Genomic DNA, 24516 nt, shown 5'->3' with positions numbered 1-24516 from the left:
AGTTAGTTAATGTAAAGGAAGAGCTCTTGATTTGGTAAGTGTTCTTTCTTTGGAACACCATGACTTTTTTGTTTTTTTTGGGTTGATAGGTAGTACCCATGTAGCGCCCATGGTAGCACTGTATTTCTCCAGCACTTCCAGGCTGTCTTGTAGGCCTCTTCCTGTTGGTGACAGAAGTAGGGGGTCATCTTCACCCAGCAGGAACATCACCTCGGTGTCATGTCCAGGTGCTGAGGTGGATTCTAGAGCCTCAGTCTCTCTCTCTCTCTCTTGTTTTATGATCTGTTAGTATCTTGTTAGTTGATTGATGAGGAAATGCTGATCTCTCCTGATCTCCTGCCAAGTGTCCGGCTGGGTTCCATCATCTCCCTTCCCCGTGAGTTCCTTTGCTGCAGTCAGCATCTTGCTGGCACTTGCTCTGCATTAGTCTAATATTTCTTTACATAATTAGGAAATTAAACATCTCCAGCTAAAAATACCCATAGCCTCGCCATCTCCTCCTGATTGCAGCATCTCGGGCGGAGGGGAACCGGCAGCTGCTTGCGGTGATTCATGGCTGTGACGCTGGTGGGGTGATTAATCTCAGTGAGCGGAGAGATCCCGGTCCCAGATTACACAGCAGATCCGCCTTGGCTCCATTATGGGGTTATTTATGTAACTGTCTCCACATGACTGGAGTGAATTTCCCTGTGCACATTAGGGGTAGACATAGCGATTAACCCCCCTCCACCCCATAAAAATATGACTGTTTTTGCTGGGGCTGAGTGATGATCAATTGTTTTTATTGATGTGAGCAAACTGATCAGACTTGCAATTAGAGGAAGGCAGAATAGGCAGCTGCTTGGGGCTCAAAGCCAGGGTGCCACTTCACTTTTGTGAAGTTGACGGAATAAAAAGACTTTCCATTATACGATATTTAGACCTCTTTCTCCCCAAGCCTCCCTCTATCAGTATACACTGAAGCTCAGGCTCGGTTTATCACTATGCGCCAAAGCCTGACCTTCCTCAGTCAGTTTGCACCAAGACCCAGCCTCCTCCTGTCACTGTGGACCGAGGCCCCAGCCTCCTCCTATCACTGTGGACCAAGGCCCCAGCCTCCTCCTATCACTGTGGACCAAGGCCCCAGCCTCCTCCTATCACTGTGGACCGAGGCCCAGCCTCCTCCTATCACTGTGGACCGAGGCCCAGCCTCCTTCTATCACTGTGCACTGAGGCCAGGTGGTTTGGAAAGAGAAAAAAGGGGACCTTGACCTGTGCCACATCCGGGTATTTACTAGAAAAGAGGTTGCAGGACCATGTCCTGCTAATGGTGGACTTTAAAGGCATTCACATAGGATAGATTGATTTCTAAAAAAACGGAGGCCCAGCCTCCTCCTAGGCACTGAGGCCTGCCCTCCCTCTATCACCATACGCCAAAGCCCTGCCCTCCCTCCTTCTATCACCATGCGCCGAGGTCCACCCTTTCTGCCTCTCTATCACCGTGCACTGTGGCCCACCCTCCCTCTATCACCGTGCATCGAGGACCACCCTCCCTCCCTCCTTCTCTATCACCGTGCACCAAGGCCCATCCTCCATCCCTCTATCACCGTGCACATAGGCCCACCCTCCCTCCCTCCCTCTATCACCATGCACCGAGGCCCTCCCTCCCTCCCTCTATCACCGTGCACCGAGGCCCGCCCTCCCTCCCTCTATCACCGTGCACCGAGGCCCACCCTCCCTCCCTCCCTCCCTCTATCACCATGCACCGAGGCCCACCCTCCCTCCCTCCCTCCCTCTATCACCATGCACCGAGGCCCACCCTCCCTCCCTCTATCACCGTGCACCGAGGCCCACCCTCCCTCCCTCTATCACTGTGCACTGTGACTTACTCTCTCTCTCCTATCACTGGGCGCCGAGGCCCGCCCGCTCTCTATAACCGGGCCCTGAGGCGTATCGTAGTGTCCTATTGCCTATCACTCTATCCCTCTCCCTTTATCGCCGGGCACAGAGGCCCGCCCTCCCTCTATTTCTGGGTTCCTGAGGCCCCCCCTCTGCCAGGCCTCTACCCCTTCGTTTTGCAGGGTATCAATGGTGGCTGAGTGCTGCCTTGGCAGAAGGTGAACAATTCAGCAGCCGAGGAATAAAACAACATAGCATAATGCAGCAGTCAGGACTCCAGCGTCTGCCAGGACAGGTCTGAGCGCAATACACGGCTCTCTGTGTCGGTGCCAGCACTGAGTACAGTGACTTCATCCCCGGCCATCCTGCAGTCTGTGCCGGGCAGGGAGAGACTCCACAATCACTTTACATCCCGAGGACGGCCCTGAGCCAACCCGCCACCTCCGACCTTTTCACAGAGAGGCAGAAATATGAGGAAATTATGGGGGATTCCAGAATAATGATCAGTCCTATCCAGATACTAATCCTTAAAGCAAACCGAAAATTCCAATTATTTCTTACTGCACACCCGAGGTCAGTGATGGCGCTTATGTTAGAGGAGAACCCATGTCTCTTTAATGTATTTGATTCGAGGGCTGTGGGAGGGTCAGTGCAATGTATACAATGTATCATCACTGTGTGTTACTCTGATAAAATCCTCATTAATTATTTCTGTATTGAGATGGGCGGAGCCATTTCAGCAAAATTGATTTTGCAGTGAAATTATAGATTTTGCTTTCATTATAATTTTGGAGAAATTAGCCTCTAATTTGCCCATGAGGTGCTGCTAACTTGAAACTTGTTTGGGGAGGAAATCTACCTTCAAGAAATTTTCCAAATGTTGATTTACAAGTTCCTGTCCCCTCCAAAGCCCCTCCTATCAATCAGTAAATGGCATGCCATATCGAATGAAAGCAGAACATGTAGTAACCACAAAGAATCATGAGGGCAATGCTGACCGGCCTGCAGGGGATTAAATTATAATATCATGGCCCTCTAAACAACTTGGATTTTATTATACATGTGCAAAAAAATGGCAATCCTGAGAATGCATGGGCAACAAGTGGTAATTGCATTTTGCTGACAACAGATTAGCAATATTGACAATATGTGGGCAACTGTGACAATATAGGGGCAACAAATGGGCAACTGTGACAATACAGGGGCAACAGATGAGCAACTATGACAATACAGGGGCAGCAAATGGTCAACTGTGACATTACAAGGGCAACACATGACCAACTGTTACAATACAGGGGCAACAAATGGGCAACTCTGACAATACAGGGACACCAAATGGTCAACTGTGACAATACAAGGGCAACACATGACCAACTGTTACAATACAGAGGCAACAAATGTGCAACTGTAAATATACTGGGGCAACAAATGGTCAACTGTGACAAATACAGGGCAACACATGGGCAATAGTGACACTATGGGGCAGCAAATGGTCAATAATAGCAATGCTACAAGGGCAGCAAATGTTGGAATATGTGGGCAATAAATAAGGAACACTAACAATACATGGGCAACAAACAGGCAACTGTTACAATCAGTTGGCAACAAATGGGCAACTCTGACAACACAGGGCAAAAAATGAACAGTCCTGACAATGCGGGGAGAATAAATGGGCAATCATTAGAACATGTGGATAATAAACAGACAATTCGTACAATACACGGGTAACAAAAGGGCAATCATGACATTATGTAGACAACAAACGGGCAATTGTTATGGTTCACCCTGGCTGTTACAGTATTTAAAGTGTTGTTCCCAAGTAATACGTTTTTTTTTTTTGGCACTAGAACAGGTACAAGATGAGGAAAAAAGGTGAAAGGAGCTTCCACAACCTCCTAGAGCCAATAATAGACCTTTGAATCTTTAAAAACACAAAAATAAATAAATAAAATTCCAGTCTAGATCTAACTAAGCTTAAAACTGCTCCCGCTTACCTTCTAACTCCTAAACCAACTACCCTGTAGAAGGAAAATGCTTCTACTTTCTATTCTCTGCGCAGTCCAGTCCGGTCATATGATCGGCTCCCAGCAGCCGGCTTCAGGGGAGAGAAGAACAGCCAACAATGAGTTCCCCATAGTAAGCCTATGAGAGACCTCATTGCCTAGGCTTTCCAGCCGCTATTGGCCCTCTCCATTCTCCTTTGAAGCCTGCCACTGGGGAAATCGCATGATTGGACTGAAGCTCTCTGAGAATAGGTAAGTCTAGGTTTCTTTCTTTTACAGGGTAGTTAGTATAGGAGTTAAAAGACGGCTGAGAGCCGTTTTAAGCTTAGAGCCTGGATTTCCACTTTCCAATTGCACCTTCTTTATTGACTCCAACGCAGTTTGCTGCAATGTCCAGAATTTGGGCAAAATGAAAACTCCAAATTTGCTCATCTGTATTTGTTAATCATGCAGTTTTTGCTCCTGTTCTTTCCAGGTAGTCACTGACCATGTGGCCTAGGCTACCTTGACTGCAAACGGTGTTAAGAAAATCAAAACTATGGCCATTTACAATTAACATGTGGTTGCCCCCTTTGTGGCTATACCATCCTCCACTGTTCTGGGAAGACTTTCTACAAGATTTTGGAGTGTAACTCTGGGAATTTGTGTCCATTAGTGAGGTCTGGTACTGATGTTGATTAACCACTTTACCACCGGAGGATTTTGCTGTCTTACGTCCGGGCCACTTTTTGCGATTCGACGCTGTGCGAATTTAACTGACAATTGTGCGGTCGTGCGACGCCGTACCCAAATGAAATTTACGTCTTTTTTTTCCCCACAAACAGAGCTTTCTTTTGGTGGTATTTGATCACCTGTGCGATTTTTACTTTTTGCGCTATAAACAAAAAAAGAGCGTTTAGTTTGAAAAAATAACAATATTTTTAACATTTTTTTATATGAAATTCCCCCCCAAAAAAATGTAAAAATCTAATTTTTTTAAAAATTTTTGGCCAATTTGTTTTCTGCTACCTATGTTTGGTAAAAAAAATCATGATAAGTGTATTTTGATTGGTTTGCGCAAAAGTTATTGCGTTTACTAACTACGGGAAAGATTTCTGTCATTTTTGGTGTTTTTTTTTTTAACGCGTAATGGCGGCGATCTGCGATTTTTTTTTTTTTTGCGGGACTGCGACATTACGGTGGACAGATCGGACCCTTGACTGACATTTTTGACACTTTTGGGGGTACCAGTGACATTACTACAGTAATCAGTGCTAAAAATATGCACTGTCACTGTAATAATGACACTGGCAGGGAAGGGGTTAGCAGTGTGGGTGATCGAGGGGTTAAATGTGAGCCTAGGGGCGTGTTTCTAACTGTGGGGGGGGCGTGGCTTGTGGAATGACCATAGAGACATGTAATCCTATATAGAAGGATCACAGGGTCTCTGTGACCATTCCAGGGAGAACAACGGTCAGCTGTGTTTGCAACATCCGACCGTCCTATATTTATGCACTGTTACTGTAAAAATGACACTGGCAGGGAAGGGGTTAATTTTATTGGAGAGGGAGGGGTTAATGTAGGCCTGGTGCTTACTAACGTGTGTGGGGGGAGGTGACTGAGTGACACAAGGACAGATCGAGGGTTAAACTATGCTGAAACCTGCAATCTGTCCCTGCCTGTCACTTAGGAGATCCGCCCACTTTGTTTACACAAGCGGGGGGATCTCCTCACTCGATTCCCCGACGATCGGGGAAGAGCAGCGGCGATCGCCGTCGCTCCTCCCCTGGCCCGACTCCCGCTGTGACTGAAAACAGCGGGAGCGCGCCTCTGGCGGCGCGCGAGCACCGCCTACAGGGGGAGGAGTCCAGCGAGGTAGGTCTACGTCGCTGGACGATAACGAGCCACATTGCTGCAGTAGCAGCAATGTGAGCAGTGGGAAAGTGGTTAAGAAGACCTGTCTCACATTTTAGGCCCCACGTTGGGCGCCAAAAAAAAAAAAAGAAAAGACCTGGCTTACAATCAGTGCTTCAACTCATCCCAAAGGTGTTCAGTAGGGTTGAGGTCAGGGCATTGTGAGGGTCATTGGAGTTCCTCCACACCAAACTGGTCACACCATGTCTTTACGACTTTCTACACAGTCATGGTGGAACAGAAAAGGGTCTTCACCAAACTGTTACCCCAAGGTTGGGAGAGCTCAATTGTCTACAATGTCATTGTAGACTGCAGTATTAAAGCTAGAAACATTCAAACTCTTTTGGAGGAGCAAAACCGATAATTCAGACAAATTTGAAGTTACAATAAAGAGATTTCATCAGTTTTTTTTTATTTATGCAAAAGGGGTTAAAGAATTGTTTAATGCTAATAAATAACTTTTTCAAATGCTTGCTAGGAATAAAAAAATTAAGTTTAAGGTTGCAGGGACATGTTCTCCCATCCTTGGTCATATGACATCAGGACCTCTGCTTGTTCCCCTGACTGGAGAGCATTTTGTATATGTGCCTATAGAAGGTGTTGAAAGGGGGCAGTGACATCAGAATTCTGGTGATGCCTCCCCATTGTGGTGATTATATAGGAATATATACAGATGTAATCCACAGAGCAGAACCATCCCCAGGGTCACCAATGAAAAAAACCAGATGGAACATCAAGTCCTTGACCAATCTCTCCAGGGGGAAAAAAGTTTTGGGTAGCGTTTTCTTTTTATTTGTGCAGCAGTTGTGACCCAGTGATTGGCCCACACAACATTTCCTTTATCTCATCTATTGCCGTTTTTTCTTTGTTAGATATTCTCTTATTTTTGGTGTTTTCCTCCATCTAGATGCAGACAATGTGGGCCCCGCTCATGTCTTTCTGAACTCAAAGAGCTGCCCAGGCTCTGACGACAGCTATGGCTGCTTGGCGGCCAACATCCCCGCCCTGGAACTTATGGCGCTCTATGTGGCGGCAGCTATGCACGATTATGATCACCCGGGTCGCACCAATGCCTTTCTTGTGGCCACAAATGCTCCACAGGTGAGTACAGTTTCTTTACATTTTTTCCTATTTTTTTCTTCTCCTCCTCCTTGGAGGTTCTCCAGGCATGATCATCTGTGGATCCTTTTCTGTCATAATCCCCTTGAAAATCCTCACCTCTCCTGACTTTAAGCCTCTGATGATTCTCTATTTTGTAACTATACAAACCACACAGAGGGCGCACCGACCTGGTGCATTATCCCGAGACAAATATATTGAATAAAAACATGGTAAGTATTGTACTCCGCATCACAGATCTCTGTAAATTCCATCCAATGTATCAACACGTATGGGTGTAACCGTCACTGAAGACCACGTGGTCTGACACATTTCGAGGAATTCCTCTACTTCAGAGGTGTGGCTCTCCTCGAAACGCTTCAACCCACGGAGTCTTCAGTGACTGTTACACCTATACGTATTGATACATTGGATGGAATTTACAGAGATCTGTGATGCGCAAGTTTCTGTTGTCTTTTACTATACTTACCGTGTTTTTGTTCAATAAATTATTTGTCTCGGGATAATGCACCAGGTCGGTGCGCCCTCTGTGTGTTTTGTATAGTTGCAGTGTTAGACCTCCCTACGTCTTTGAGGGCATCAAGACCGTGGTTACTCATTTCAAAGGGCAATGAAGACATTATCACATCCATCCGGAGGGGCCATTTTCCTAAGCTCAGGAGGCATTGTGTGTGTGACTGTTTCAATTCTCTATTTTGTGCCAATGCTAGAAGATCCTGTCCCTATTCACGGAAGATCCCTAGCCTGTCTGCATGCTAATAGAAAATATCCTACCTTCTTCTTGTTCCCAGATTTCTGATTATCTTCTTCAGTCTTCACTTATCCTATCACTGCTCAACATTCTGTCTGAGTCCTCTCCTGTCATGGTTCTTGATCATCTTCTGTTGTCCCAGATCTGATCTGTTTTCTGATCCCTTGCTGCCTAAGTTTTAATCCTATGCTGCCCAAATTTGGATTCTCTGCCTTCGTGGTTCGGATCCTCTTCCCCTTCCTGGTATGGATCCTGATATGGGTCCTCTGCCTTCCTGATATGGGTCCTCTGCCTTCCTGATATGGGTCCTCTGCCTTCCTGGTATGGGTCCTCTGCCTTCCTGATATGGGTCCTCTGCCTTCCTGGTATGGGTCCTATTATGGACTAAGAAAATATACTAAGAGATATGACTAATCGAATATTAGTTTGTGAAACGCGTCAACTGTGTTTGTCCCCTGTCTCTGGTTTATGTCGTCATGTATTTCCACTCCAAGATTCCACTTCAATAAACGGATTTTATTCACCTTTACTTTCAAGTTGGAGTGCGGTTGCCTAACTTCTATTCACACTCCTCTGCCTTCCCTGTTTGGATCCTCTGCCTTCCCTGTTTGGGTCCTCTGCCTTTCTGGATTGCATCCTCTTCCTTTCTGGTTTGCGTCCTCTTCCTTTCTGGTTTGCGTCCTCTTCCTTTCTGGTTTGCGTCCTCTTCCTTTCTGGTTTGCGTCCTCTTCCTTTCTGGTTTGCGTCCTCTTCCTTTCTGGTTTGCGTCCTCTTCCTTTCTGGTTTGCGTCCTCTTCCTTTCTGGTTTGGGTCCTCTGCCTTCCTGGTTTGAGTCCTCTGCCTTCCTGGTTTGGGTCCTCTGCCTTCCTGGGTCAAATTCTTTGTTGTCCCATTTCCGATCCTCTGCCTTACTGGCTCACATTCCTCTGCTTTCTTGACTCGTATTCCTCTGCTGTTTTGGCTCATATTCCTCTGCCTTACTGGCTCACATTCCTCTGCTTTCTTGGCTCGTATTCCTCTGCTGTCTTGGCTCGTATTCCTCTGCTGTCTTGGCTCGTATTCCTCTGCTGTCTTGGCTCGTATTCCTCTGCTGTCTTGGCTCGAATTCCTCTGCTGTCTCGGCTCCAAATTCCTCTGCTGTCTCGGCTCGAATTCCTCTGCTGTCTCGGCTCGAAATTCCTCTGCTGTCTCGGCTCGAAATTCCTCTGCTGTCTCTGCTCGAAATTCCTCTGCTGTCTCGGCTCGAATTCCTCTGCTGTCTCGGCTCAGATTCCTCTGCCCCCTCCAGTAATGATCCTCCTTTGATCCCCCCCCCGAGTTCTGATCCTCTGCCCCCCCGAGTTCTGATCCTCTGCCCCCCCGAGTTCTGATCCTCTGCCCCCCCGAGTTCTGATCCTCTGCCCCCCGAGTTCTGATCCTCTGCCCCCCCAAGTTCTGATCCTCTGCCCCCCCCAAGTTCTAATCCTCAGACCCCCCCCCAAGTTCTAATCCCCTGTGCCCCCCCCCCCCGAGTTCTGATACTCTGACATTCCCCCCCCCCCCCCCCCAAGCTCTGCTTTTCCTGATCTTCTCCTATCCTGTCTTCTGATCCAAGGGGATCTTCTAACCAAAGTCTTCCAGGATCTTTGCCCCTTTTTACACTGATTACAAGGAATCTGTCCTGATTTAAGGATCCGATGTTGTTTTGACCCTCATTTTGGGGCTCCTAAATTGTTCTAAACATATTCCTGTAACATTTTCTCTTGTTCCAATTCTGATCTTGGAGGATCATTTGCTATCTTGAGTCTGATTGAGGGGGATTTGCTCCACCCTCTGTTCCAACCCTGCCATGTTTTCATGTCCTGATATTGAGTCTTGAAGGACACTCCCCTGTGTAGACCCCGGTCCCTTGCAGATATTTTGTAGCTCTATGGCTGATCTTGCTGGAGATCTCTGATCCTCCTACTGAAACATAAGGGGGGGGGAGAGAATTTGGCATCCCATCTGTTTATGGCCCCATTCATTTCCAAAAGCTGATTATTCGGTTTGGCTCATTTTGGCGGCTTACGAGAAACATACAGACCTTTTCTTTGTCATCTGCGCAATCGGCGGTGATTAAATTGGACGCACAGCGCCAGTCGCCTTCCCTGTCCCGTTTTGGCCGAGAACTGAGGGCTGTTTGCTGGAATCTCTGTAATCAACCCTAGAAGGGGGAGGGGTTGTGTTGAAAGCCGGAGCGCAGAGATAGACGCACGTCCGGCACTCATCTTCTCCGCTTGATTAGAAGCCGCAGAACACGGATTCACCCTCAAGGATAACCTGATTATGGTGGATCAGCTGAGTGCTGTTTTAATCCCATTATGAAGATCGATTTGACATGGCCACGAGGGAGGCCCGAGACATTTTTCAGCATAGACATTAAGGCTTCTAAATTGGTTTAACGTTGAATGATTCAACTTTAGCTTTATGATTTATCTTATTTTATGTTTAACCATGAAGTGCAACAGGTCTTCCTGGCCGGAGGAGGGGACGGAGGACTCTCTTCAATTAAAAAAAGGGAAACATAAATAACTTGGATCCTTAACCCTCAATAATCCAATTTTTTTTCACAAAACACACATTTTTAAGAGGTTGGTTAGGTCTTTTCCATTCCAAAAGGCCCAAAATTATTTTCAATCTTTAGCTAATATAATATCGGAAATTCAGAAGTCTTCCTTTCTGATTTTGTTCTTGTAGGTCAGGGGCCTTCAAAATTTCTAAAAAAAAAAAAAAAGGGCCAGTTTACTGTCCTTCAGACTTTATGGGTTCAGACTGGCCAGTAGGGATTAGAAAATGCCCCAATGTCTGTAGGAGTAAAAAGTGTCCCAGGTTTGCTGGTCAATGGGAGTTAAACAGTTACATAGTGCCTGTGGTCAGTAGGAGGAGGAGGAAGAGTGCCCATCACTGGTTTTCATGGTAGATATAATGCCCCATCATTGGTGTTAGTGGGAGGAATAGTGCCCCATCATTGGTGTCAGTGGGAGGAATAGTGCCCCATCATTGGTGTCAGTGGGAGGAATAGTGACCCATCATTGATGTCAGTGGGAGGAATAGTGCCCCATCATTGGTATCAGTGGGAGGAATAGTGACCCATCATTGGTGTCAGTGGGAGGAATAGTGCCCCATCATTGGTGTCAGTGGGAGGAATAGTGCCCCATCATTGGTGTCAGTGGGAGGAATAGTGCCCCATCATTGGTATCAGTAGGAGGAATAGTGTCCCAACATTGGTATCAGTGGGAGGAATAGTGCCCCATCATTGGTGTCAGTGGGAGGAATAGTGCCCCATCATTGGTGTCAGTGGGAGGAATAGTGACCCATCATTGGTGTCAGTGGGAGGAATAGTGCTCCATTATTGATGTCAGTGGGAGGAATAGTGCCCCATCATTGGTGTCAGTGGGAGGAATAGTGCCCCATCATTGGTGTCAGTGGGAGGAATAGTGCCCCATCATTGGTATCATTGGGAGGAATAGTGCCCCATCATTGGTATCAGTGGGAGGAATAGTGACCTATCATTGGTGTCAGTGGGAGGAATAGTGCCCCATCATTGGTGTCAGTGGGAGGAATAGTGCCCCATCATTGATGTCAGTGGGAGGAATAGTGCCCCATCATTGGTATCATTGGGAGGAATAGTGCCCTATCATTGGTATCAGTGGGAGGAATAGTGACCCATCATTGGTGTCAGTGGGAGGAATAGTGCCCCATCATTGGTGTCAGTGGGAGGAATAGTGCCCCATCATTGATGTCAGTGGGAGGAATAGTGCCCCATCATTGGTATCATTGGGAGGAATAGTGCCCCATCATTGGTATCAGTGGGAGGAATAGTGACCCATCATTGGTGTCAGTGGGAGGAATAGTGCTCCATCATTGATGTCAGTGGGAGGAATAGTGCCCCATCATTGGTGTCAGTGGGAGGAATAGTGCCCCATCATTGATGTCAGTGGGAGGAATAGTGCCCCATCATTGGTATCATTGGGAGGAATAGTGCCCTATCATTGGTGTCAGTGGGAGGAATAGTGCCCCATCATTGGTGTCAGTGGGAGGAATAGTGTCCCATCATTGGTGTCAGTGGGAGGAATAGTGCCCCATCATTGGTGTCAGTGGGAGGAATAGTGCCCCATCATTGGTGTCAGTGGGAGGAATAGTGACCCATCATTGGTGTCAGTGGGAGGAATAGTGCTCCATCATTGGTGTCAGTGGGAGGAATAGTGCCCCATCATTGGTGTCAGTGGGAGGAATAGTGCCCCATCATTGGTGTCAGTGGGAGGAATAGTGCCCCATCATTGATGTCAGTGGGAGGAATAGTGCTCCATCATTGGTGTCAGTGGGAGGAATAGTGTCCCATCATTGGTATCATTGGGAGGAATAGTGCCCCATCATTGGTGTCAGTGGGAGGAATAGTGCCCCATCATTGGTGTCAGTGGGAGGAGTAGTACAAAGGCAAGCAAAGGGCTGCAGTCTGGATGCCACTGTTGTAGAGGATTGCCACCTATGAGTCTCACAGCCATCTCCCTGCACCTTTTTGTTTCAGGCTGTTCTGTACAATGACCGGTCGGTCCTGGAGAATCACCACGCGGCTTCCGCCTGGAACCTCTTTCTGTCCCAGCCGGACTACAACTTCCTGACATACTTGGACCACGTACAGTTCAAGCGGTTCCGCTTTCTCGTCATCGAAGCCATTCTTGCCACCGACCTCAAGAAGCACTTCGATTTCTTGGCTGAATTCAATGCAAAGGTGCGTGCTGCATATTCCCAGCCTCCAACTCGCAGGTCCAGAAAAATGTTTTCAAAGTAGCTAAAGAACAGCTGGTGTGTAAATTAACCCATAAAAAATCCAAACCTTGTATAACAAACGAATCAGCAAGTGTTGGGGCTCCATCAACCTAGTTTTTTAAGGTTAGAACCCCTGACAGATTCCATTGCTGTGTCATCACTGGGTAGCTTCACTCCATTTGTCCTGCTGACCATTGTTACCAGAGCAGAAAGTGATGAGAAGTTAAAAATGTAATGGTTGTCCAATGACGACACTCCAGTGACAACTTTCTAAAAGAGTATTTCCTATCACTTTCCATTGGGAAACCTTCCCAATGGGATTCATACTGCAAACATTTACAATGTGTTTGAAATAACTGTTAAATGAAGCGTTTCCTAAATCATTGTGACCATTGTCATGCACACTAAATTACTTACAAAATTATATGGACATCTGCCAAATGATGGAGTTCAGGTGTCTCCAGTGACGGGTCCTGGTAATCCTCCATCATACAAAAAGACATAGTAGACCCTTGTGCTCTTCCAAACTTGTGGTAACAGTTTGGTGAAGACCCTTTTCTTCATAAAGATATGGTGTGACCAGTTTGATGTGGAGAAGTCAAGTGTCCTGCACAGAGCCCTGACCTCATCCCTACTGATAACCTTTGGGATGAATTGGATCGCACACTGTGGGCCAGGAGTTTTGGCACCCAAGGTGTGGAGGAAGGTAAGTGTCCAGCACAAAGCCCTGACCCCCAACCATACTGAATACCTGACCTCACAAATGGGTACAACCTGTCACAGACACCCTCCAAAATGTATGTAAAAAAAAGCCTTCCCAGAAGAATGATGGAAGATGTCAGCACAGCAGGTGCAACAGGCACTTAAGTAGACCCGTATTTTATTAGTACAATGACTGTGGGCCCCACGACCAAAGCCGAGAAGGAGGGGAGGGGTAGCCCCAGTTCCCCAGATACACATTGGCCACGTTCACCATGTCCTACACTAATAAAATGATCATTGTCCCCCAACCAGCTGGAGTTTCTGAGACTTTTTAATTATTCATGGTGTTCTTAACCATCTGTACCTCCATAATATCAACCCAATTGAACACCTTGGGAGTGAGTTGAAACACCATTTTTTGAGCCAGGTTTTTTTCAGCCAACATCAATACCTGACCTCAAAAAAGGGGACAAATTCTCACCAACACCCTCCAAAATCTTTGAGAAAGCCTTCCTAGAAGAGTGGAGGAGGTTATAGACACAAAGGGGGATAATGGCCCCCGTTATTTTGGATAGGGGTGCATCGAAAATTAAAATTCTGGACTGAAACCAAAAATTCAGGATGCACTTGGGTGAAAACCAAAACCGAAATGGACAGTTAAAAAAAAAAAAAAAAAAATGTTTTAATGTGGCAGACGTTTTTGCATTGAAGTCGATGGGACACGATTTTGCATTGAAATCCATATAGGATGCAGCACGCCGTTATTGGCACCAATTTTTTTCTATTGGCAAAACAGCAATAATCCTATTTTCGGCCGATAAATTGATGCATCCCTCGTTTTGGAATGTCCGACAAGCTCCTATAGGTGTAATCAGGGCTCCTGTTAGAAATCGCGGGGCCCCGTACAGACTACCTGGCAGGGCCCCCCCAAGAAAATATTAAAGATATATTTAGCTAAAATTACAACAAAATCACTATTATCAGACACAAATATAACATAACTCCCATAATTCCTGCTAAATCTAAAAAGAAAAAAAGAAAACTATGTTAAATAAAAAAAAAGATGAGAATAATATACAGGCTGGGCAGTTGGAGCTCAGAGATCAGAGAGACAGAGAGAGAGAAACAAAGTTACAATTTACAAATAAACTCCTGAGCAGAGATAACATTAGAGCCAGTGCTGGGAGGGGGGGCCCACACAGGGAGGGGGATTAGTGAGGGACGACTGTCTCTTTCTCAGCAGATAAAAGCTGATAGCAGGGAGAGGGACAGATCAGATTCAGGTGCTGGAGGAGGATTTCTGTATTTGTTGTCCATCACTAATCCCCCTCTCTGTGTGGGCCCCCCTGTGTGCTCGGGGCCCCCTACAAGAGGGCTGGTGATCCCCCCCTATCAGAGGACTGGGTGTAATGGTCAGTGGTTCACAGACTTTTGGTCATAAATTGTTCATGCGATCCAGAACATGCATGAAATGTGTTGTCATTCGTGTGTTTTGCTTTCTTCTGAAGACATTGGACATCTTTGTTAACAAACCATTAGACATAAATGTTTCAGAGGAGAAAAATGAAGGTACTTCGCTTTCTTAAATCTTCGTTTCTCCTCAGGTGAGCGATGTCAGCAGTAACGGCATTGACTGGACCAATGAGAATGACCGCCTTCTGGTGTGCCAAGTGTGTATTAAACTGGCCGATATTAATGGGCCGGCAAAGACACGGGAGCTGCATTTGAAGTGGACGGAAGGAATCGTCAATGAGTTCTATGAACAGGTACGGGGAATGAGGGCAAAAAAACAATTCAGGCCGACGAATCAAAATAAAACGGGCAGAATGTGAATATTTATAGGTCACTATGCTACAAATGCAGACATCTTCCAGCAGTCTGTTTTGGCATATAAGGAGGGGGGGGGGACCCAGGTCCTTCTAAAATCACGAAAAATGAAAAGTGGGCACCGAAACACGAGACTCGCAGTGAACGGATGAATGACTGCCAGTGGTAGTAAAACTGAGAATTTTGGCTTCTCCGACAATTTGGCAAAATTGGTGACGATTGTCACCAGAGCAGAGAGGAAGAAAGAAGGATATTAACTACAGGAATTAAATTATATGTACAGTATCTCACAAAAGTAAGTACACCCCTCACATTTCTGTAAATATTTTATTCTATCTTTTCATGTGACAACACTGAAGAAATGACACTTTGCTACAATGTAAAGTTGTGAGTGTACAGCTTGTATAACCACTTCTGGACCGGAAGGATTTTCCCCCCTAATGACATGGCCATATTTTGCGATTCGGCACTGTTACTTTAACGGAGAATTGCGTGGACAATTGCGCGGTTGTGCAATGCTGTACCTAAAAAAAATTGATTCTCTTTTTTTTCCCAAAAATAGAGCTTTCTTTTGGTAGTATTTGATCATTTGTGCGATTTTTTTATTTTTTGCGCTATAAACAAAAAAAGAGCGACCGTAAAATATGATGGAAGTATTATAAGTATAATATGAGGTATATATAAGTATAATATGAGGTATATATAAGTATAATATGAGGTATATATAAGTATAATATGAGGAAGTATTACTTTACTGAGAGAGTAGTGGATGCATGGAATAACCTTCCTGCAGAAGTGGTAGCTGCAAATACAGTGAAGGAGTTTAAGCATGCATGGGATAGGCATAAGGCTATCCTTCATATAAGATAGGGCCAGGGACTATTCATAGGATTCAGATATATTGGGCAGACTAGATGGGCCAAATGGTTCTTATCTGCCGACACATTCTATGTTTCTATGACAGTTCTGAGATTTGGTAAAAAAAAAATCGCAATAACCGTATTTTGTTTGGTTTGCACAAAAGTTATCGCGTCTACAAACTAGGGGAAAAATTTGTCATTTTTATTGTTTTGGAGTTTTTTTTACTAGTAATGGCGGTAATCAGCGTTTTTTTGCGGGACTGCGACATTGTGGCGGACAGATCGGAACCCTGACTGACACTTTTGGGAGGACCAGTGACATTACTACAGTAATCAGTGCTAAAAATATGCACTGTTACTGTACTAGTGACACTGGCTGGGAAGGGGTTAGCAGTGTGGGTGATCAAGGGGTTAAATGTGAGCCTAGGGGCGTGTTTCTAACTGTGGGGGGGCGTGGCTTGTGGAACGACCATAGAGACATGTGATCCTATATAGAAGGATCATAGGGTCTCTGTGACCATTCCAGGGAGAAGAACGGTCAGCTGTGTTTACAACATCTGACCGTCCTCTTTCAGTGGGGAGCGATCACAGGTGTCAGGCGGCAATTGGAGCCGCCTGCCCCATGCATCGGCTTCCCCACGGACTAGCAGGGGTGGGAGCACACCGCCGGCGGTGCTCGCTCACCCCTTAGCTGCAGGTGCGCGACCAACGTACACCTACGTCGGTTTGCCTGGGAGAGCCACACTGCCGCAGTAAATAGGCGGCGTGTGGTCGGCAACCGGATAACAGTGTAAATTTGCTTTCCCTTCAAAAAAACAACACACAGCCATCAATGTCTAAACCGCTGGCAACAAAAGTGAGTACACCCCTAAGTGACAATGTCCAAATTGGGCCCAAAGTGTCAATATTTTGTGTGGCCGCCATTATTTTCCAGCACTGCCTTAACCCTCTTGGGCATGGAGTTCACCAGAGCTTCACAGGTTGTCACTGGAGTCCTCTTCCCCTCCTCCATGATGACATCACAGAGCTGGTGGATGTTAGAGACCTTGCGCTCTTCCACCTTCTGTTTGAGGATGCCCCACAGATGCTCAATAGGGTTTAGGTCTGGAGACATGCTTGGCCAGTCCATCACCTTTACCCTCAGCTTCTTTAGCAAGGCAGTGGTCATCTTGAAGGTGTTTGGGGTCGTTATGTTGGAATACTGCCCTGCGGCCCAGTCTCTGAAGGGAGGGGATCATGCTCTGCTTCAGTATGTCACAGTACATGTTGGCATTCATGGTTCCCTCAATGAACTGTAGCTCCCCAGTGCCGGCAGCACTCATGCAGCCCCAGACCATGACACTCCCACCACCATGCTTGACTGTAGGAAGACACACTTGTCTTTGTACTCCTCACCTGGTTGCCGCCACACACGCCTGACACCATCTGTACCAAATAAGTTTATCTTGGTCTCATCAGACCACAGGAGATGGTTCCAGTAATCCATGTCCTTTGCTTGTCTTCAGCAAACTGTTTGTGGGCTTTCTTGTCCATCATCTTTGGAAGAGGCTTCCTTCTGGGACGACATGATGCAGACCAGTTTGATGCAGTGTGCGGCGTATGGTCTGAGCACTGACAGGCTGACCCCTCACCCCCCCCCCCCCAACCTCTGCAGCAATGCTGGCAGCACTCATATGTTTATTTCCCAAAGACAACCTCTGTATATGGCAATGAGCAACTCAACTTCTTTGGTCAACCATGGCGAGGCCTGTTCTGAGTGGAACCTGTCCTGTTAAACCGCTGTATGGTCTTGGCCACCATACTGCAGCTCAGTTTCAGGGTCTTGGCAATCTTCTTATAGCCTAGGCCATCTTTATGTAGAGCAACAATTCTTTTTTTCAGATCCTCTTCTTTGCCATGAGGTGCCATGTTGAACTTCCAGTGACCAGTATGAGAGAGTGAGAGCGATAACACCAAATTTAACACACCTGCTCCCCATTCACACCTGAGACCTTGTAACACTAATGAGTCACATGACACCGGGGAGGGAAAATGGCTAATTGGGCCCAATTTGAACATTTTAACTTAGGGGTGTACTTACTTTTGTTGCCAGCGGTTTAGACATTAATGGCTGTGTGTTGAGTTATTTTGAGGGGACAGTAAATTTACACTGTTATACAAGCTGTACACTCACTACTTTACATTGTAGCAAAGTCTCATTTCTTTAGTGTTGTCACATGAAAAGATAGAATAAAATATTTACAAAAATGTGATGGGTGTACTTACTTTTGTGAGATACTGTAGCCAGGATTCTTTTACATAATTAAAGTGGTTGTAAAGGCTGAAGGTTGTATTCTATGCATGAAGGTAAAAGACCTTCTGTGTACTGCTCCCCCCACCTAATACCTGAGCCACCCCTCGATCCAGTGATGTGCACAAACAACTTGGCTGTCCTGGGACTCCCTCTCATCATTGGCTGAGATAGCAGTGTGATGCCATTGGTTCCTACTGCTGTCAATCACAGACAGTGAGCCAATGAGGGGAGAGCAGGGGCAGGGCCGAGCAGCAGCTCTATGTGTCTTATGGATGCACAGAGCAGGGCTCGGGAGCGAGCACTCACCAGTGCCCCCATAGCAAGCGGCTTGCTATTGAGGGCACTGGTCATGGAAGAGGAGCCAGGAGCCAGCGGGGGACCTGAGAAGCAGAGGATTGGGGCTGCCCAATGCAAAACCATTATACAGAGCAGGTAAGTATAACATTTTTGTTATTTAAAAAAAAAAGAAAAAAAAGCTGAACCTTTAAGGATGATTTATACATTTTATTATTTTGTTGTTCTTTCATCCAGGGTGACGAAGAGGCAAACCTGGGTCTTCCCATCAGCCCCTTTATGGACCGCTCATCTCCCCAGCTGGCCAAGCTGCAGGAATCCTTCATCACGCACATTGTGGGGCCTCTGTGTAAATCGTACGATTCCGCCGGATTGCTGCCGGGGAAGTGGATAGACGAGGAGGACGAAGAAATGGAGAGTGAAGGTGACGATGACGAGGATGGTGATGACTTTGATTCGGAAGATGAAGAGGTGGACGAGGACAATCCCAGTATGTAAAGCCTGTCCTTTGTGTCCTCAGCCAATGTATGTGTGCTCCTCTGAAAATGATGGAGCTCAGGGGTCTCCAGTGAAGGGTCCCGGTAATACTCCATCATACAAAGACATTGTAGACAGCATTGTAACAGTTTGGTGGAGACCCTTTTGTGTTCCACCACGACTGTGCACCCGTTTGTACAAAGCCAGCTCCATAAAGACTTGGTTTGACCAGTTTGGTGTGGAGGCAGTGGTGTATTTTGGTTTTATGCTGCCCTAGGCAAGACTAAAATTGGGCTCCCTCCCTCCCTCCTCCTCCTCCTATGTAAATTTGCCCCACTCCTTTTTTAACGGATGTGACTCCCTCCAGAATTGAAGGACTACAAGTCCCAGCATGAACCCCTGAGATCTCACAAGAGGGGGGTGAGAGGGGATGAGAGAGAGAGAGAGGTGGAAGGGAGGGAGGGAGAGAGGGGGGATGAAAGAGGGGGGGTGAGAGAGGGGGGATGAAAGGGAGCATGAGAGAGAGGGGGGATGAGAGAGAGAGGGGGGGATGAGAGAGAGGGGGGATGAGAGAGAGAGAGAGGGGGGATGAGAGAGAGAGAGGAGGGGATGAAAAAGAGAGAGGGGGGATGAAAAAGAGAGAGGGGGGGATGAGAGAGAGGGGGGATGAGAGAGAGAGAGAGGAGGGGATGAGAGAGAGAGAGAGAGAGGGGGGATGAAAAAGAGAGAGGGGGGATGAGGGTGAGAGAGAGGGGGGGTGAGAGAGAAAGAGAGAGGGGGTTGAGAGAGTGGGGGGAAGAAAGAGGGGGAGATGAGAGAGGGATGAGAGAGAGGGGGGATGAGAGAGAGAGGGGGGGGTTGAGAGAGGGGGAGATGAGAGAGGGATGAGAGAGAGGGAGTGAGAGAGGCGGCTCTAGCAACCAGTGGCCAATAGATTCTTAGGTGGAGGGGTCGGCTTTTATGCTGTCCCCCTGCAAAGTGCCGCCCTAGGCCTGGGCCTTGTTGGCCTATGCCAAAATACAGCACTGTGTGGAGGATGTATGAACCACAAAGGAGGGCAACTCCACAATAATGGCCCGGGGGGGGGGGGTGGCAACTCCAAAATGGCCATGGTTTTGGAATGGATGTCCAACAAGCTCCTATAGGTGTGACGGGTGGAGGAACTAGAGTGTCCTGCACAGAACCCTAACCTCAACCCTACTAAACACCTCTTGGATGAATTGGATTGCTAACTGCAAGCCAGATCTTTTTTTGTCCCTCGACGTGGGGTGTGGGCCAACTTTTCTCATCCAACATCAGTACCTGACCTCACAAATGGCTACAATGTCCCACAGACACCCTCCAAAACCTCCATACTGATCACCTTTGGGATAAATTGAAAACAGGGATTGTGAGCTGGGTCTTTTTTTTTTTTTTGGTCTCCAATGTAAGGCCCAAGGTGTAAGCCAGCTCTTCTTATCCATACCTTCTCACAAATTGGGCACAAACTCCCACATATACCCTCCAAAGTCTTGTGGGAAGCCTCCATAATAATGGCCATGGGTAGATGGGACAACTGCATATTAATGGCCATGGGTAGAGGGGGAAACTCCATATTAATGGCCATGGGTAGAGGGAGAAACTCCATATTAATGGCTATGGGTAGAGGGGGGAAACTCCATATTAATGGCCATGGGTAGAGGGGGAAACTCCATATTAATGGCCATGGGTAGAGGGGGAAACTCCATATTAATGGCCATGGGTAGAGGGGGAAACTCCATATTAATGGCCATGGGTAGAGGGGGAAACTCCATATTAATGGCCATGGGTAGAGGGGGAAACTCCATATTAATGGCCATGGGTAGAGGGGGAAACTCCATATTAATGGCCATGGGTAGAGGGGGAAACTCCATATTAATGGCTATGGGTAGAGGGAGAAACTCCATATTAATGGCTATGGGTAGAGGGGGAAACTCCATATTAATGGCCATGGGTAGAGGGGGAAACTCCATATTAATGGCCATGGGTAGAGGGGGAAACTCCATATTAATGGCCAGAGGGGGAAACGCCATATTAATGGCTATGGGTAGAGGGGGAAACGCCATATTAATGGCTATGGGTAGAGGGGGAAACGCCATATTAATGGCTATGGGTAGAGGGGGAAACGCCATATTAATGGCTATGGGTAGAGGGGGAAACGCCATATTAATGGCTATGGGTAGAGGGGGAAACTCCATATTAATGGCTATGGGTAGAGGGGGAAACTCCATATTAATGGCTATGGGTAGAGGGGGAAACTACTTTTTAATGGCTATGGGTAGAGGGGGAAACTCCATATTAATCGGTATGGGTAGAGGGGGAAACTCCATATTAATGGCTATGGGTAGAGGGGGAAACTCCATATTAATGGCTATGGGTAGAGGGGGAAACTCCATATTAATGGCCATGGGTAGAGGGGGAACTCCATATTAATGGCCATGGGTAGAGGGGGAAACTCCATATTAATGGCCATGGGTAGAGGGGGAAACTCCATATTAATGGCCATGGGTAGAGGGGGAAACTCCATATTAATGGCCAGAGGGGGAAACGCCATATTAATGGCTATGGGTAGAGGGGCAAACTCCATATTAATCGGTATGGGTAGAGGGGGAAACTCCATATTAATGGCTATAGGTAGAGGGGGAAACTCCATATTAATGGCCATGGGTAGAGGGGGAAACTCCATATTAATGGCCATGGGTAGAGGGGGAAACACCATATTAATGGCCATGGGTAGAGGGGGAAACTCCATATTAATGGCCATGGGTAGAGGGGGAAACTCCATATTAATGGCCAGCGGGGGAAACGCCATATTAATGGCTATGGGTAGAGGGGGAAACTCCATATTAATGGCTATGGGTAGAGGGGGAAACTCCATATTAATGGCTATGGGTAGAGGGGGAAACTACTTTTTAATGGCTATGGGTAGAGGGGGAAACTCCATATTAATCGGTATGGGTAGAGGGGGAAACTCCATATTAATGGCTATGGGTAGAGGGGGAAACTCCATATTAATGGCTATGGGTAGAGGGGGAAACTCCATATTAATGGCTATGGGTAGAGGGGGAAACTCCATATTAATGGCCATGGGTAGAGGGGGAACTCCATATTAATGGCCATGGGTAGAGGGGGAAACTCCATATTAATGGCCATGGGTAGAGGGGGAAACTCCATATTAATGGCCATGGGTAGAGGGGGAAACTCCATATTAATGGCCAGAGGGGGAAACGCCATATTAATGGCTATGGGTAGAGGGGCAAACTCCATATTAATCGGTATGGGTAGAGGGGGAAACTCCATATTAATGGCTATGGGTAGAGGGGGAAACTCCATATTAATGGCCATGGGTAGAGGGGGAAACTCCATATTAATGGCCATGGGTAGAGGGGGAAACACCATATTAATGGCCATGGGTAGAGGGGGAAACTCCATATTAATGGCCATGGGTAGAGGGGGAAACTCCATATTAATGGCCATGGGTAGAGGGGGAAACACCATATTAATGGCCATGGGTAGAGGGGGAAACTCCATATTAATGGCCATGGGTAGAGGGGGAAACTCCATATTAATGGCCAGAGGGGGAAACGCCATATTAATGGCTATGGGTAGAGGGGGAAACTCCATATTAATGGCTATGGGTAGAGGGGGAAACTCCATATTAATGGCTATGGGTAGAGGGGGAAACTCCATATAAATGGCTGCGGGTAGAGGGGTAAACTCCATATTAATGGCCATGGGTAGAGGGGGAAACTCCATATTAATGGCTATGGGTAGAGGGGGAAACTACTTTTTAATGGCTATGGGTAGAGGGGGAAACTCCATATTAACCGGTATGGGTAGAGGGGGAAACTCCATATTAATGGCCATGGGTAGAGGGGGAAACACCATATTAATGGCCATGGGTAGAGGGGGAAACTCCATATTAATGGCTATGAGTAGAGGGGGAAACTCCTTATTAATGGCTATGGGTAGAGGGGGCAATTATGTAGTCTCATCTTACATAATTTCTTGTGTCTTTCAGAGCCACAGAGGCGGAAAGGTAGGAGGCGGATGTTCTCCCAGATCATGCACCACCTCCGGGAGAACCACAAGATATGGAAGAAGACCATTGAGGAAGAGGAAAAGGCCAAATCAGACAACAGCAAAGCGCCCAGCGAAGGATCCTCGCTCCCTCCGTCAGATGAAATCCAGGTCATCGAAGAAGCAGACGAGGAGGAAGAAAGACAATCGGGAGAGGAGAGGAGATGCTGAAATTTTCTCAGAGTGCGTCGGGACGGTGCGGCCTACGTGTTCCCACCACCAGGCGTTTCACGTACTGTAAAGTTTCAAGAAAAAAAAAAAAAAAAGGCCTTATTACTGTGAGCGGACCCTGGCTGCCCCGGCCACTCTATGCACTTTCGTAATGTGGATATAAACATTTATATATGATGACGTTTATTGTACGAGTCGATGCAAAATCCTTTGTGCCCTACCTGGTATCTCCATACCGAATCTGATGCTGCCTTGCTGAATACAAAGCTTTTTTTTTTTCCTTAAGGTACTTCGTTACAATCATAAAAAAATGCGACTTTTCTTACCAAAGCAGCCACAGGAGTTTTATTATTTTATTTTTTTTCCCCTTGATGGAACCTTCACCATTTTTTTTTTAATTATGGAAAACTGTGCCTGAATCTAAAAGATACTGTGCCGAATGGGTCTTTGGTTTTTTTTTTGTTTTTTTTTTGTTTTTTTAATTATCACAATCTCATTGGTTCCATCTGTTTGATAGACATAAACTGAAAAAGAAATCTAATTTTTAAGATTGGAGAAAAAAAAAACCCAGATGCGTCGTTTTCTGATGCTTTTAAATGTGTTGTGTATAATCCGCTTCTGTTTTATTTTATGGAAACTTTTTTTTTTTTGTTTTCAGGTATCGAAGTCCCAGGACCGGCTAGTAATGGTCACATTCAGCTGGACTTGTTCTGTAATGTTGAAGATGTTTCCAGTACCGGGACAGGGTCATCCAGCGCCCGGGGCAATGATGCAGAATTGGGTCCCACTCCTCCACTAATAATACATGCCGTAGGATGGGTGTACCACCCTGCATCCATTTTGTGCTTTAGTGTGCCCAGGGCAACTTTCCACCTTGCCCCGACCCTGGATGTTTCATAGCTTCTTTAATCCACTTCTTCAGTTCTAAAGGAGTGTCCGTAAGATACCCCAACATCTGTATCCACACAGGTAGCATCAACACCTTCATCCGATCACCATGGAAGGCGTCAAGGCAGATGTTGATTGCCCATGCTAGGGAAAAAGAGTGCCAGCACCTTAGGGTTATCTCACTGGTATTGCCATCTTAAAGTGTTGATGTAAATGTCTAAACAAAGGGTCAGTTTTCTGTCCTTCAGACTTTAGGGGGGCCAGACTGTAGCCATAGGGAGAAGAACATGTGCCAGCATTAGTTGGATTAAACAATGCCCCATCTTTGGTGTCAGTCAGGAATTGTGCCCTATCGTTTGTCAAATTGTGCCCCATCATTTGTCATTGGGAGGAATTGTGCCATGTCATTGAGACCCATTGTTGGTGTCAGTGGGAGCAACTGTGCCCATCATTGGTGTTATTTGGAGGAATTGT

At 46.6% G+C, this 24516-nt stretch overlaps 1 protein-coding gene across 1 annotated transcript in view; it reads left to right on the top strand.

Moving 5' to 3' along the window:
* The window catches only part of PDE3B (phosphodiesterase 3B), a 237825-nt gene extending 214167 nt beyond the window's left edge, over positions 1–23658 (top strand). Inside the window, exons 12-16 of the mRNA XM_082269782.1 lie at positions 6682–6875; positions 12191–12394; positions 14739–14900; positions 18646–18898; positions 22925–23658. Of these exons, the coding sequence (XP_082125908.1) occupies positions 6682–6875; positions 12191–12394; positions 14739–14900; positions 18646–18898; positions 22925–23154 (1043 nt within the window). The 3' untranslated portion in view covers positions 23155–23658. The remainder of the gene's footprint in view (positions 1–6681; positions 6876–12190; positions 12395–14738; positions 14901–18645; positions 18899–22924) is intronic.
* Positions 23659–24516: the final 858 nt, after the last annotated feature.

This window comes from Pelophylax lessonae, assembly GCF_965119305.1.
Source record: "Pelophylax lessonae genome assembly, chromosome: 10".
In the NCBI taxonomy this organism is placed as follows: Eukaryota; Metazoa; Chordata; class Amphibia; order Anura; family Ranidae; genus Pelophylax; species Pelophylax lessonae.
The sequence above is the reverse complement of the archived record's forward strand: the minus strand, read 5'-3'. Positions and strand labels throughout refer to the sequence as shown.